Source organism: Monodon monoceros, unplaced genomic scaffold (assembly GCF_005190385.1).
Source record: "Monodon monoceros isolate NGI ecotype Baffin Bay Population unplaced genomic scaffold, NGI_Narwhal_1 Super_Scaffold_3, whole genome shotgun sequence".
Taxonomy (NCBI): Eukaryota; Metazoa; Chordata; class Mammalia; order Artiodactyla; family Monodontidae; genus Monodon; species Monodon monoceros.
In genome coordinates this window covers 42506111-42522837 of record NW_021703780.1, presented here as the reverse complement: position 1 = coordinate 42522837, position 16727 = coordinate 42506111, and the positions used below count along the sequence as shown (strand labels likewise).

Here is a 16727-nt window from a genome sequence, read left to right as displayed (position 1 = left end):
TTAGGGTTAAGTTTAGGGCTAGGATTAGTGTTGACTGTTGGCCGGGGGCTCACCTCCTCTTCACGTGGGACTCTCCATGTGGGCCTCTTCCTGTGGCTGTTCTGCAGGAGCTAGTTTTTCTCAGAGCAGATCAGCTGACTTTCCCATGGTGGCTCCCCCCAAGGAGAAAGCCATATAGAAGCTCTATCCTTTTTCATAAGCTAGCCTCATCATTCACATGGCATTATTTTTGCTGTGCTCTATTGGTTGGAGCAGTCACAAGCCTGCCTAGGTTCAAGTGGATGATAAATAGGATCCACTTCTTGATGGAGATCGGTGAGGTTTTGGAAGAACATGTGGGATTGGAAATACTGCTGTGGCCATTTTAAAAAAATGTCATTATGTCATATTAGGGACTGTAGTTCTTATCCCATATACTCTTTTAAACGTTCCTAGATTAGTATAGGCCCTGCCAACCTTTCCCCATTCTGAGCTCTTATAAACTGTGCTCTTGTTCACAACCAGTATATTTTTTTGAATTGTTAACTTTCCTAGTGCATCTCTTTGATCTCCCCAACTATATTGCAAATTGCTCAGTGCAAGGACGTTACTTTCCAGTGTTTATATTTCCCACAGGGCCTAGCATAGGGCTTTGGACACAGTTGATGTTCAATAAACCTCTGGGTTAAAGTGAAATAGGCTTAGAATAAAATAAGCTTTGGCTTTTATGTATCGTAGATGTCTGTGGTGGATGGTCTTTGTGAAGGATGCAGCTATGGGGTGGGCAGTGGTGGCTGTGATCTCTAAGAAATAAGTGAACAAGAATCACATTTTAGACAGAATTAAATGTGTTTGGATTGAATGAAACATGAAGGCTTAAATGTCAACAAGGCATGATGGCAGTCAGTGGGAAGTGCTTTTTTGCATCTTAAGTATTTAATTTTAAATTTAAAATGTATTTAAAAATTCATTTAATTATTCCAAATAATAATCATTGAAAGTATTAAATTGAATTCTACGGGCATTTAACTCAGAGTCAATAAGACTAATGGATCAGTAAGAGTAAGTATTGTAACATTTCACATTAAAAAAAATATGTGTAGCTATGCTAATAAAAGCATTTATACTCTAATTTACTTTTATTTCCTTTTAAATTAAAAACAATACATGCTTATTTTAACAAGTCAAAGTATATAGAGAAAAAGCAAGTCTTCCCTCAACCATTCCCATACTGAAGATACAAAGTTTGGTTTGGTGCATGTTTTTACAGCTTTCTCCATGTTCATTTTGTATACTTTTCATTGTTTATATATTATTCCTTATATTTATTGTTCATGCCATAATTTATTATTCTTCAATATGCAAAGCTCATGGTTATGTCAATGGTAATTTCTCTATGTGATGATTATGGGATTTGATCATCAGTTATTGCTCTAGGAGGCTAAATTATAGACTTCGTAGCAAACTGGTAAATTTGATATTTTAATTCAAAGTTGGCTTATTTTTAATAGATTCATAGAAAATATACAAAATAAAGTCTTTGTAGGATAAGTTTCCTGCTGTGTGCTCCATTGTATTTATTTGTTCACGTTATAAGAACAAATAGTAACTCAAGGATAGAACTACGTAAAGCATTATGACTGTTACTAACTAAAACCAATAATATACTAAGGTCTCAACCTTGTTAAATTCTTCTAATGGATATGTGTAATTTACACTTTACTAAATATTGTAAAATTTCATATGTTAAAAATTATTTGGACGTAAAATTTTCATGCGGAAGGTAAATGCACAGCCTATATGGCCTTTCAAACTCTTCCCACTATCAGGGGTATTGGAGTCTTGACCATAAAATGAAAGGAAGAGAATAAAGATCAGTCAAGTGAAAACACCAGAGTTCAGAATTCCTGACTGTCTGTAATCAGTCACTTAAACAGATCCTGTTATGTGAGGACGTTACACCCAGATCTGGTTATTATGTATTTATGACATTGAGAACTACTTATCTGGCATGGCTTTGCTATTTCAAACATGAATTGATAGAATATAATTGCCTGTATTATTATAACCTCCTGAAAAACTAAAAACATGATTGATAGAATATTCCAAGTCCTATATCTCTATATAACTATTGTGTATTTAAGATGGCAGATCACACTGAAGTGATGAAGGGCATTCGTCAATATCCAGGAATTCGCTATCCTGTCCTTACTCCTAATCTTCAGGGTTTCCACCGTGCTGTAAGTGTGCTACTAATCTTTCTAAAACTGATATGCTTCTTGTTGTAAAGATCTTTTCAAAGTTAAATTGGTGTGATATGACTCCCTTGTTATCCTGCATAAATACTATCACTAATACCCGTAATACAGGTACATGGAGATCAGTGACCTTGTGGCATTTTTGGGACTAAAATGCTCCACATAATGGCTCTTCCAGTCTAATCATTCAAGAATTAAAACATAGAAATACAATTACCCATTTTGATGAAATTCTTTTGAAAGTATATTTTGTGCTCCCCACTTAAACAAGGAATACAAAATATAACAAAGATTTCCCAATACAACATTATAATTATTAATATTATTGTAGTGGATAATTATTTTTGTCACTTTTTCTGAGGTTGCTGTTGTTCCCACCCTCTACATGGTGCTAATCACTATCTTTGGAATTGCCTCTACCAACTTTCCTTATTTGTCTTCCAGTTTGTTTCTTCCAATCCTATGTGCCTTGGGAATTTATATGCCGAGAAGCTTTCGTAATTACACATACTAGAAGAATCAGTGTAGTTTTAAGTAAAGGCTTGAGGTGTTATGCTTACATGGCTTTATTGTAAAAGTTGAGCAGCAGCTATTTTTGGTATTAATGGATATTTTTCATTTTTGTATTTGTGACTGGGTTGCATGAAGTTGAAATTGTGGGTTCTAGTTGGTGTATCACCTATCAGTGTATCTTGTGAAACCACTTTTATTTGAATTAATACAAATTTTATCACATTGTAAAGAAAGACAGAGACATTTTAAGAAATTATAAATATTGCTGTCATCCGGTCCTAAAGAAGTAGGGAATGTAACCACCTTGAGAAAGATATGAGAGTACACCCTCAGGGTAGCATAGAAAGTAATAGGAGAAACTTTGGCTTGGGAGTCAGGCAAGCCTGTGTTTGAAACATGGCCCCAGAACTTTTACTAGCCTTGGGACCTCCTCTTAGTGTTTTAGCCTCTTTGAGCCACAGTTTTCTCATCTATAAAATCGCCATAATAATACTTCATTTACAAAATTGTTTGTGGATTAGAAATAGGGCATGCAAAATACAACACCAGTATATAGTAGGTGTTCAATAAATAGTACTTTAATTTAGTTAAATTAAAAAAAAATTTTTTTAAGTGAAGTATAGTTGATTTACAATGTTGTGTTTATTTCTGCTGTACAGCCAAGTGATTCAGTTTTATATATATATATATATATATATATATATACGTTCTTTTTTAATATTCTTTTTTCTTTTTTAATATTCTTTTTTCTTTTTTAATATTCTTTTCTTTTTTAATATTCTCTTTTCTTTTTTAATATTCTTTTCCATTATGGTTTATCATAAGGTACTGAATATAGCTCCCTGTGCTATAAGTAGGAACTTGTTTACCCACAGAATTTTAATTTTAAAGGTTAAAAATTTATTTTGGATGGAAGAGTGGAAACCAGTATTTTTTTTAAAATGTTGGAGAGATGACAGAATTTTTTTTCTTAATGTATTAATAGGGTATCATAGAGAAAGGGGAATCTAGGCACAGTGCTAGAGATATATTAATAGAAAGTCTTAAAAATCCAGCTGGAAAACTAGGAGGCTTGACGTTGAAAACAAGCACTGGGAAGCCTGGAGGGAGGAGAGAAGATGGCCAAAGGGGCAAAAGGGAGAATTGATTAGGTCGACATTTTGGATTTGAAGACTTGCAAGAGGATTAAGGTCTTAAGACACGCAAGAGTTTGGTTGTCACAGTCAAGGTATGAAACAGTGGAAGTGAGGTTAAGAGATAGGGAGAAAATTCGGAGCAAAATCTAAATGATGACTTGGAAAAATATTTTTCTGTTGGATGGTAAGAAGAGAAGAAAAACAGAAAGCATTTACTAGCCTCAATTTTAATAATTAAGTAAAAATAAAGTTTTCCATAGATAACAAGAGATTTCATTGTGGTGCTAGTATTTTCCATAATTACGGTTAAAATATTGCTGAGGATAACTTTTAGGAAAGGCAAAATTAAATTGGAACATCATCATTGTATATTCTGTGATTTATGAGTGTTGTAGTTTGTGGAATTATTGTGCTATCATAAAATATTTTTACATTTCAAAAGTGTGTATGCAGCAAGTTGAGAAAAATCTAATTTAAAATTTTAAGCAGAATGTTAAAGAATTCAAGTATTCTTTTATAGAGTAGTTAACATTGCTTCTGCTGCTCTTGTTTATGTTTTTGGAATTACTAGCTTTGGCCTTTGATTTGTATTTTTCAGGTTGCTGCTGGAGCCACTGAGATCTCCGTTTTTGGTGCTGCCTCTGAACCCTTTAGCAAGAAGAATATTAACTGTGCTATTGAAGAAAGTATGGAGAAGTTTGAGGAGGTCGTTAAGTCTGCAAGACACATGAATATTCCAACACGAGGGTACTTATGAAATCCCACAAATTCTATTTAGTTCATTAACATCAATTGTTAAAGCTCTTTATGAACTATCTAGACATTGTTTTATGACATATAATAATATACATAGGGTATCTTATTTATACCCTGATCTTATGTGATCAGGGCCATGATTATATACTTATTACTATAACTACCTCATTAATATCAGCTGATAATTTATGAGGGCGTATCTAGCCCTTATGTTGTCATGCATTTGAGGTCAGAGGGACCAACATCGCAACTGACATTGTTACTCATTTTATTAATTCCAAATTATCCAAATGCAGCCATTTTTGGATCTCAGCCTAGTGTAAACGGATAGATTGTTATGAACTCATAGCAGCATTTGGAAAGGAATCATCTAATGTGGTTTCCAAATTTTTAAATTTTTTTAAGAACATGCTTTTTCTTCAAAGAATATATTGTACAGAAATTCAATAGATTATGTAAAATGTAAAATTGAGAACTGCACTGGGGCGCTGGGCCCATCATTCCACCCATTCAGCCTCCCCTCAACAGCTGACTTCCAGGTTTTCTCTGTGTGACCCCCAAAGCAAAATTATTTGGGGAAGGAGAAGAGAGAGGAAACTGGTTTGGTTCTTGTCTGCTTCCAGGACAGCAGGGGAGCATCTAGTGCAAACAGGCTCTATACTCAGGCCCATGTCTGTGAAATGTATAATAAATTCGCTGTTACTTAAGAAAGAAGTTGTTTCTCAGACATTAGCTAATTTTCTATTTTTATAATTATGGAGATATGATAAACATGCCGTATCATCTTCATAAATTAAAATGCATAGTGTTTGTAACAGAAGGCTGAGTGCTGTCACTGGGCTTAGATGCCGGTTGTATTTCCTATGGTTGAAGTAAGCAAAGTTCATAGTGGCAAGAAAGGTTCAGTCATTAATGAGAAAGACAAGTGGATCCAATTTGGAGTGACTGGATTAGAAAAGGATTGGAATTCAACCAAGGTCATTTGGAGAGCAAGTAGACTTAGATTACACCATAGTTAGCTATCTTGTTGGTTTGCTTCCTTTTTTTTTAACTTCTTTTTCCTTTCTCCTTAATAAATTTCCAACATGACTTTTTAAATATATAAAGATATTTTTGTAACTGACATGCATACATAACATTCAGAGGGCGTGCAAGAAAGTTTAAAAACCAAGATAATGTATTTCCATAGACAGAAAATAAAGGATGTCTGTTCTTAAGGCAAAAGTTACATAACCACCATCAAAAAGGAGAGATGTCCTTTAAGTTTCTAAATTCAAACATCCATAAGTTGCTTTGTCTCTCTTCCCTCTAAAGGAAAGGAAAAAATGAAGATGCTCTTCTTCTATTTCAATTTATGTTTAAATGTGGAGTAAAGTAATTCACATTGGAAAGTTGAAAAAACACAAAACTCTAAGAAGTCAGGTACATGTAAGCTTATGCTTCAAATGGGAAGTGTTTTTTTTTAAATGTTGAAAGATGGATGTGAAAAAATTATATAATAACAAATTTTATCATTTTAGTTTTTATAAAATAGAATAGGTAACTTAATAAGGCTAATAGAAACCCTAACTCCCCTTTAATACTGATTGCTGAACATTTAATATTGTCCTGTCAATAAAGAAACTTCTAACCATGCTACAACCTAAGAAGTTTTTCAGGCTTTGATAAGAAGAGTACAGAAGTACAGATGGACGAGAACTCACCCACAGCCAAATGAAATCAGTGAAAGTACATCAGAGACTTATTGTAGTTATACTGTAGACAGATGTATGTTTTCCAACGCAGACTTCCTTCCTTTGGAGAACAAGCCCTTGATTTTCTGAAACGCTAGTCATTTTTAGAACTATGCCTTCGGATGGATGGATATGAGTTCACTATTTGTGCAGTTGAAAATTATCTTCTCTCCCAAACTTTTACAGAGTTTAAATTAGATTTTATTTTCACTGGCAATCTAGATGGTAGGTACTCATTATTAAAAGTCATAGGTCATTGGCACTCATTTAAGGGAAAGAGCCATGCTCAACTAGTTGAATCTGAAGTAGATGCTCCAGCCAGTGTTACTATGGCAACAGCTGCATCAACATGGACCATCACCCAGAAAATGTATATCGCCAGCTGCTGTCAGATTTAAAGGCCATGAGGCAGGACACATTTTATAAAGGCTCACTAAAGCCATTTAAGCTTCTATAAAAATAGTAAAGTTTCATATGTTCTAAATAGCAGCTTTTATTAAAATTATGAAGGCTATTGTTTGTTTCCTCCCCTCCCAGAAACACACACATACATATGCCTATGTACACGTTTTTATACATGCTCTGAACTTTATGTAACATATGGGACACATTGGGGAAAGACATGGTGCCAGATCATTGACATAAAATGCAGAGTCAGCTAACTACTGCTGCACATACAGTGTATGTTAGAGAGCAATGAAATGTCTACAATTTGGACTTCATTCTTTAATGTGTATTTCACATATGTTTAAAAAATGTAGGTTATTTTTCTCTTATTTGTTTAATTTTTAAAACATTAAAAAGACAGAGAAAAATAGAAGCCTGTTATAAATTTAATCACTTTCTTTCTTTTTATCAATGGCATTTATTGAAAGAATTATCCCTTGGTTTGTCAAAATCTGTTTAAAATTGAAATCCCTCTGATATGAAGTAGTGTTCTCATCTATCATGTAAGGCATTCAGGTTTTTTTTTTCTTTTTTTTTTGTTGTTTAATTTTTAAATTTAAGTTTATTTTTTTATACAGCAGGTCCTTATTAGTCATCAATTTTATACACATCAGTGTATACATGTCAATCCCAATTCCCCAATTCAGGCATTCAGGTTTTATTCCTTTTTGTTCGAAGTGAGTATCAGCTTCTCTTTAATGATGTCACAAGAATCACATGCTCACTCTTCTTGTGAAAATATTAATTTAGAAAGGAAACTATCTCTAAGGTGCCTTATTCATTTCATTATTAGATGCTTATAAACATGTTATAAATTCACAAAGTCAGCAGGTATGCATATCAAAGCAATGTGCTTTTACATGATAACATCTTAGGCCTCTTCTATAAAATGGCCTAGAATGATCTGATCCATGATTAACTTCCTGAAAGTCTGAGCCTACTGAATGTTGAAAGAAGTCAACTGATAACATTTTTAGGAGCCAAACAAAATTATTCACCCACTGTTAAAAAAAATACAAATTGCAAAAATATTTCACCATGAACTGTCAATGCTGAATTTATTCTCAAATTCCCAGAAAAAGTAGACATACAAAATAATGAGAAGGAAGAATAAAAAGCAAATTAGCGATTAAACTAATATAGACAGCCACAGATAACATTTAGGTATGGAAAAACAAAGACAGTTTTAGGATGCGATAATGTTTTGCAATATGATTAATATTGCAATGTGATTAATATTAATAGATATTTTGGAGGAGACAAGGAATCAGGGTTTCATAGAACCATAACGAGTCTAAGGTGCATATTTTATATAGCTCTTCACCTACTGTCACCTTCATCACCTACTTTCTTCTTATACAAAACCAATGAAAACCCAATCGGTTTTTAAATGCTTCTGAATAAAATAAAAATAAAATAAAATTCTGTATCATTTATATCAGTGACCAATTTCTTTGAGGAAAGACCCTCAATGTTAGGAAATTCTTCCTGTGCTTAGTTATTTTTGACTGGTTGCCTAACTCTATATAATTTCTAGCCTTTAAAATGGCAACCATTTCTAACAGCTGTGAAGCCAGGGCTCAGTGTTCTTTCTCAAAATGGTCAGCTTTCACTGGATTTCCCTTGGAGAGAGAATTTGTAACTCAACACGTTTCTTCAAGAATTTGCAGCCTACTTGTTTGTTAGCCAAACCATCTAGGTCGTGTGAACATGTATTTTCTATCCTTCCCGTGCCTCATGCAAAATGTCATTATGGATCCTGATCCTGAAATAGCAGCCTTCTTGAGTAAGATAATGAGCCTCCTTGTTTAGGGCTTAGTGTTTTAAATACACAGTGACTGGCAGGCAGTGTTTCTCATTGATGAAGCAAATGTGTTCCATCAGGTAATCTATCCCAGTGGAACTCACTTGCATATATGACACCATCTTCCTATAAGTGGACAGTTTATTGGTCAAAGTTTCTTTCCAATTTCTACTGTTAAACTGAGGCCTTTGCATTGGTGTGGAAGAGCAATTCAAATCATCATCTACCAAAATATGGCACATGAAACTCTAATAGTGAGACATCTGTTAAAACTATTTTCTTTTGTACATATGTTTTGTTTGAGTTCAACTTATTTTAGCCTCACATATTATTCTGTCACAGCTGTCTGCCAGATAACACATACCCAGCTACAGTTAATATGTGTAAGTTGTGTTTGTGAATTCACATCTAAATAGCCTTCACGTACAGCTTTTGAGCAAAGAATGTGTTTTGTCATTTCTCGTGAAATTTGCATTTTAGAGCAAAAGGAGAATTTTAGCAGAATTGCTTTTTGAGACCAAGGGAAGGTCATTATTTCTTATATCATCCACAGAGATAAGTGCATGATAGGCTCTCAACTTTATTTATAAGTGGCTTGTTAATAATGGAATGCTATTTTATATTGTTTGTAGGTTGATATATTCTTCATGGGTTCATCAAACTTGTTCCTATATTTAAATGTCTTAATTACCTTTAATTGACATTACATGTCATCTCATCTCATCACCCTTGGCATTGTTTTTCTCTTCTGAGGATAGCAGTGGTTGACTACACTCCAAGTGTTTGTGATATTTATTGAAGGCTTTTACTCAGTCTTTTGGTTCCTTTATGTCAGGGTGGTTTGAGGAACATGGGCTAATTGTGGGAAGGTAGACCTGAGTAAGGCCTAACTGTAGGTTATTTTTCATGATTCAGTTCTGCTAGGTAAAGTTGTTAAAAACTTGAATGCTTCTGTTTTATCTTTTATCATGATTTTGCATAATATTGATAAATGGCCTCAGCAAGCACAAATAAAAATAAAACAACTCACATTTCTATACAGAGTTTATTGTAATTTTAGTACAATTGGCTTTAATATGGTTGGTGATTCCTGTATTACCCTGTCATCCTACGTAATGTTTAAAACATGGTTCCAAGTCTGAACTCCCAAATATGTGCTGTCATCTCTGACTACAGAATTTAGAATGTTAAGAACCTGAATCTGGCTATACGTTGATTGTAAAGATTAGGAATTTCATAGGAAGTTATTCAGAAGGTTAAAATGACATCTTTACTAACATATTTTTGCATTAATTCATTCAAGAAATATTGTTTTATATAGTGTGCTCTCTTGTGATGCTATGTGTAATAATGAAAATGAAAAAAAAGCCTAACTTCCAAGAGTTCCCAGCAGACTGGGGAAGTAATATGTATAGAGATAATTATTATATGGTCAAAAAAGCCAAGTACTTTAAGAGACATGCAGATAAATCCTATGAAAGTTCAAATTAAGACTGTATTAAATTTCTCTGGAGTTATTTGTAGAAGCCTTCATGGAGGTGTCAATAAAGTGAAATCATTAAAAATGGGTAAAAATGTGGAAACATAATCAGAAATGATGGCCTCCTCAGGCAGGGTAGGAAATCTACAAAGAGCAAAGGCATAGTGAAGAGAAATCTCCAGAAATGTTTGGGTAAGAGGGAGAAGTTTATATTTACTGTAATAAGAGCTTTTGAGGCCGTGAAATGCAAGAGAGGTAGAAAGATGAGGCTTCACAAATTGCTGAATTTGAATATCAAGTTTATTCAGTAGACAATGGCAAGCCATTAAGGATTTTCAGAGTGTAAAAATATGCTCTAGGAATATTATTTTGGCAACAGATATTGGAGTGCAAATGAGGGAGTGGTGTGAGACTAGAGGCAAGGAGGGCACTTAGGTGACGTCTGTGACCATCCTGGGGAGGGGCTTGGGTACTGTTCTGTCCATGTGGGCTGGCGCTGGCAGAGCTCATATGCTCTAGAGCCTGGAGGGAAGAACCAGCCAATGCTGGTTAATGAACGTGTTCTCAAAGCTGAACTTCAAGTGATTTAGTGGCTGAAAATGACTGTATCTTTTTTTTTTTTTTAATGGCAAATGTGGGGAAAACAGGAATGAGCATCATTTTGGATCTATTGAGCTTTATATGCCATGTGAATGTGTCAAGCAATCGATTTGTAATGTTCATAAGAATATTGGGAATTTGTTCCTGGAAGAGAGACTATAGGGGACTGAGCTGATACAGAGACTCCCTTTTCTTTTCCCATTACAGACACATAAATATAACAACTTGTAAAACATATAGCCAAGCTCAGAAAAGAAAAGAAAGTCCTCAGATTTCATCAAAGAAAGTGTGGTAAGAATGCAGGCTGATGCCACTAACACACGGGGGTATCTATTCCAGATATAATCCCTGGTGGCTTGGAAATGGGATTTTAAAATCTATATGGGAAAAGATAGGTGTTCTTCTAAGACTGGATTTGGAACTGAGTGTTCTTGGAGCCTGGAAGCACTTCCTTGCCAGTGCAAAGTCACTGAAATATGTGCCAGTGTTATGGGTTGTGGATTTATGACATATGAGTATTGTGGAAACCCAAATTGAGAAATGAAGGTAGGCATTTGCCTGGGAACTGGTAAAGTCTGCAAGGCAAGAGAAAAAGGAAATTAAATATCCTTTATAGGAACATTAAAATAACTCAGGACTGTCACTTCAGGGCCTTCTACAGAAACTGAAATCACCATGAAAAGGCACTAATGGTAAAAATTACAGGCCACATGAGGAAACAAGCTATCCTAAGAAAAATAAGCAGAAGGAAAAGAAAAAGCAGGAGAATTTTCACTGTAAAGAAGGACATAGAATAATTTGAAAAGGATACTGTAAATTAATGCTTAACCTATTTATAAAGGCAAAGGAAGAACATAATAAAAAGACAGGTCTTTATGGAAAAAAGAATGAAGATTTAACGAAAAGAAATGGAAATGAAAAATACATGTGTTAAATAAAAACAATAATCGCATTGAACAGCAGATTACGGTTGAAGAGAGGATTAGTGGTCTGGAAGTAGAATTTGAGGAAACTTCAATCATGAAACACAGAAAGATAATAGAAATTTTGAAAGTGAAATTAAGAGAGAATGCCTAATAGAATTCCCAGAAGGAGAAAACAGGGAAAATAGATATTTTGATGAACTAGTACTTTGATGATTTTCTAGAAGAGAACAAAAGTATTAATGTTAATATTGAGGAAGTATAACAAGTCCTGACATACTCATTATAAAATGTAGAATATTAGGTATAAACAGATAATCCTAAAGCAGTAGAGAAAAAATTACTATAAAAATAAAGGAATTATCATTAGACAGAAAAATTCTCATCAGCAAAAACTGAGATGAGAAATAGTGAAATAATATGTTCAAAATGGCAAAAAAAAAAACCTGTCAACCTAGAGTTCCATACCTAGCCAAACTATTATACATTGATAAAAGTGAAATAAAACCATTTGTTGGCAAAGTAGTCTGCAAAAGTCTATCCTTGCTGAAAAAATTACTAAAGGCTGTAGTTCAATAAAATGGACATTGAGCCAGAAGGAAGGAATGAAAAGAAAAAAGAAATGGAGAGGTTGCAGGTCAGGGCTTCAGCAGAGTAGAAACTATTTGGAATAGGTCTATAAGAAATCAACCACCAGCCAATTCAATATGGATAAATGTCGTGAATGCTGTGGGTCCAATCAAAGATAGATGCTGTGGGGTAGCAGTGAGGAAATCCCTGAGATTAGATACTCTCATGGCTGTGTAACATCACTTTTACATAAGGGTGTCAATCCAACAATCCAGGTGAGGAAATATTGCTAATAGTTGAGTGGTTTTCAATTTTGGCAACTTAATGGAACTTTGAAAATTATTTTAAAATAATTAGTGGTTAGATTCTATTCCCTGAGTTTCTGATTTAATTGGTTTGGAGTGTGTCCTACCCACCAGTGTCTGTTTTGTTTTTTAAGCTCCCTAGGTGATTCTGTACAGTCAAGATTGAGAAGCATTGTAATAGATTGTCAGAGAAGTGCAGAGGTCTAGAAACTGATTTCTGCCACCAGTCAAAGCAGACGTGGTAGCCTATTCTCATCATGAGGGAGGCCATTTCACACTCACAAAAATCCCTCACTTTTTACAAGTGGTTGGCAAGCTTTTTGTGTAAAGAGCCAGATAGTAGTATTTTAGGTTTTGTGGGTCAGATGGTCTTTGATGCAACTACTATTCTGCTGCTATAATGCAAAATATCCATGGAGTATAGGTAAACAGATGGGCATGGCTTTGTTCCAATAAAATTTTTATTTGCAAAAGAGCCATGAGCAGGATTTGGCCTCTGGGACTTAGCTTGCCAACCTCTGTTTTCGAGTGTTAAAATACAGTTAATGAGCACAGTTAAGAACTATTGCATTCACTTTGCAGAAAGTAGCCCCACATGTGAATAGGTTAAAGAAGGGTGGAGAAGAACATACGAAGATAACATGCAATGGAGAATGAAGACCAGGCCAACCATAGACCAGGGAAGGACTCAGAGGGAAAACTCTAGTGAGTGAAAATGCACATGGAGAGAGTTAGGGTCATGGCATAAAGGGGCAGCTATAGCCAGGTTGTTACTTTTCAGTTAAGAGAATGCTAGAGAGGTTTGTTTGTTTTATATTGTCTTACATTTGTTGGGTTTCTTTTGCTTGTTTTTGTTTTTGCATTTAGAGGGATTGCATGTAAATGAATAGCTTGGACTTCCTTTTTAATCACATCTAGATATTTGGGGTTCAGAGTAAATGTACTTCTCTTTTCAACACATTATCATCATTGTACCTGAATTGATAGATAGCTAGTGGGAAGCAGCCACATAGCGCAGGGAGATCAGCTCGGTGCTTTGTGACCACTTAGAGGGGTGGGAAAGGGAGGGTGGGAAAGGGAGGGTGGGAGGGAGGGAGATGCAAGAGGGAAGAGATATGGAAACATATGTATATGTGTAACTGATTCACTTTGTGATAAAGCAGAAACTAACACACCATTGTAAAGCAATTATACTCCAATAAAGATGTTAAAAAAAAAATCCTTTTTCATCCCTTGCCACCTTCTCCAGTACTATGTTCACATAAGAACATTTTCTTTTCTGCATATCTTGAGTAAATTTATACAAATTATTTGAATATTAAGCTCAAAGTATAGCGATTGAAAGAGCAGAGAGATGGGTTTCCTGTCCAGCATAGGCTTTCAAATTTTACTTGACTTTATCCTCTTTTTCTCCTTCTCTGTCCTCATAACTGCTTGCCTGGCTTATGGAACTGCTTAGTTATTTTAATTCCAAAACCCAATTTTTATTCACATTTTAATACTTTTGAAATTTGGTTATATCTTTAGGATCAATGAATATGTATTGAATTATTGATTCTATATTTCATGTTTTTACCCCAAAACCTGTTGTGAAATTAGTGTATCTTCCAATTGACAGCATTGTTTTTTAAATTGAGGTATAGTTGATTTATAATGTGTTAATTTCTGCTGTACAGCCAAGTGATTCAGTTACACATATATATACATTCAATCAAGGAAACATGGGATCATCTTTTCTCATGTTTTTGCCTCCATCTTTGGTACCCACTTCCAGAATTTATGAAGAGTTACATTTCTGGAAAGCAAACCTGATCTTGTCATACGAATGTCTCAAAATAATTTTCAGGGATCTCAAAGTTTCAGCTCCATGGCACGGTATTCAAGGGCTTGCTATCTAAAGCCTTTCATATTCTGGCCCAAAGAACACGGTTTCCAGCCTTCTTCCCCACAACCCCTCTCTCCCTCATGTGAATTGCTTCATTCCTGATGATCAGACACATGGTGCATTATTTTAATACAAGTGTTGTAAAATCTCTGAGAAAACTTTAATAAAATGGGATTGGTGTTGAGCTGAAAATAGCTAAAAGAGGCTTTTTTCTAGTTTCATACTTTAAGATGGAAATGTATCATCATCCTTGCAAGAAAGGCTTGACTTTTTATATTAAATTGTTGAAGAAGCTTATGGAATATCTTTATTTGGAGCCTTTTAAACATAGACTAGACACTCTTCTGTTGGGGATGATTTTTAGGTACACCCATGAGAGATAAACAAGGTGAACTTTGAGGTTGTGATCAGTTCTGGGAGTTTGGGGGTGATTAATGACTGTATCTACGTGAGGCCAAAACATCCAGATGGAAATGAAAAGAGAAATTCAGTTTGTCATCTACATGCTTTCTATGTGATTCCAAAGACCTGGATATTTAACAGTTGAATGTATATACTTATTGAAATAAAACAATATATTTCACTGGTATTTTCTGCTTTGAATGTTCACGTATTGCTATAGTTTAAGCAACCTCACGAGATAAACACTTGTTTTATTCCCATCTGCCATCAAATAACGTATATCAAATTGTAATTATTAGAAAAATTAAAATGTGAGTTAACTTGAAAATGTTCCCAATTGTTTTTGTTTGGTCTGAGAATAATAATGAAGGAATAGAGTAAAATAAATTTTCTTGATGACTCTTTGGTTATTTCTTCATTTTTATAAAATGGAAATTAGGAAATGGCTTATCCACCAGATGCATATTTATATGGCTCTGTATTTTAAATTTAGGTATGTATCCTGTGCCCTGGGCTGTCCATATGAAGGAAACATCACACCGCAGAAAGTAACAGAAGTAAGATATACGCCTGGTTTTCTGGTTCATGGTAAAATGATGTGTACTGTTTTAAAAAGTGGGCTGTTTTTCCTAATGTTTATTGCATTTGCACAACTAGACCAAGGAGAGCCATGGACTGGGAGGCATTTATTTGATCACTTAGATAATAGTTTTATTTTAACATTAAAGACTTAGATAGTGCCTATCACTGTCCAGAGTTAACATTTGATTCTTATCATATGGGTGTCCAAAGTTTGAGGGAATAAAAACACCTGATTTGTTTTTATGTGAATAGACCATATTGAGCAACCTTTCTACTTTCTATCAGAATTCTGGGGCGGTTTTTGCACGTATACTCAAACTTTGCCTTGGTTGCTCAGGTAGTGTCCCTTTGTTGTCTCCTGCGTATTTTGACATTTGTATCAGAGTATATACTGCTTCCGTGTTTTTGTTCCTTTGAGATTCCATAGCCCTTTCTGCTGAGATTCAAGTTGCTATTATTCCAGAGCAATTTTACAGCAATTGATTATAGTCATTAAGGACCTACTTATTGAAGTTCATTTTCGACTTCCTGTTCCTTTTTCTTAATTGATACCAATGAATACAAAATGCTTGTCTTTGAAATTATATTAGACTCAGAAACTCATTTGTATATGAAATGGCATATTCTTGTGCACTGCTGTTAAGGTTGATTTTTATAAGTTTAGGGATGTGGTGCTGAAGCAGTGAAGATGGGATTGTTAGAATATCGAACTTTAGACAGGATAAACTTTCGGTTTAGCTAAAGCAATTCCTGTTTTGTGTATTCATTTGAACTGCAGATGTTTCCAGTGAGAGATATACCATCATCTATTAATTAAGCAAGACAATTGCCCACAGAGGCAGATATATCAATACTATAAAATAATGAAACTTAAATATTTAAAAAATTTTATTGAAGTGTAGTTGATTTACAATGTTGCATTTAATTTCTGCTATACAGCAAAGTTACTCAGTTATACATATGTATTCTTTTTCATGTTCTTTTCCATATGGTTTATCACAGGATATTGAATATAGTTCCCTGTGCTATACAGTAGGACCTTGTTGTTTATCCATCCTATGTATAATAGTTTGCATCTTTATGAAGCTGAAATTTTTCAGTCCTTCGCTGGCATGGGACCCTTCTAAGGCTCTGTTATTAACTTGTATTCACAACTATATATCCCTTTTTTAAAAATCAGTTTACTGTTTTTATTATTTTTTTAAATTTTTATTTATTTATTTTTTGGCTGTGTTGGGTCTTTGTTGCTGCGCATGGGCTTTCTCTAGTTGCAGCGAGCGGGGGCTATTTTTCATTGCGGTGCACGGGCTTCTCATTGCAGTGGCTTCTCTTGTTGCAGAGCACGGGCTCTAGG

The 16727-nt window shown here is 34.5% G+C and overlaps 1 protein-coding gene across 3 annotated transcripts in view; it reads left to right on the top strand.

Moving 5' to 3' along the window:
* The window catches only part of HMGCLL1 (3-hydroxymethyl-3-methylglutaryl-CoA lyase like 1), a 136907-nt gene that overhangs the window by 65363 nt on the left and 54817 nt on the right, over nt 1-16727 (top strand). The window contains exons 4-6 of one of the 3 annotated variants that reach the window (XM_029243518.1): nt 2124-2219; nt 4485-4633; nt 15285-15348. The exons of 1 other annotated variant lie outside the window; for it this stretch is intronic. In XM_029243518.1, coding sequence (XP_029099351.1) covers nt 2124-2219; nt 4485-4633; nt 15285-15348 — 309 coding nt within the window. The remainder of the gene's footprint in view (nt 1-2123; nt 2220-4484; nt 4634-15284; nt 15349-16727) is intronic. One more of the 3 variants, XM_029243519.1, reaches the window with a different exon arrangement.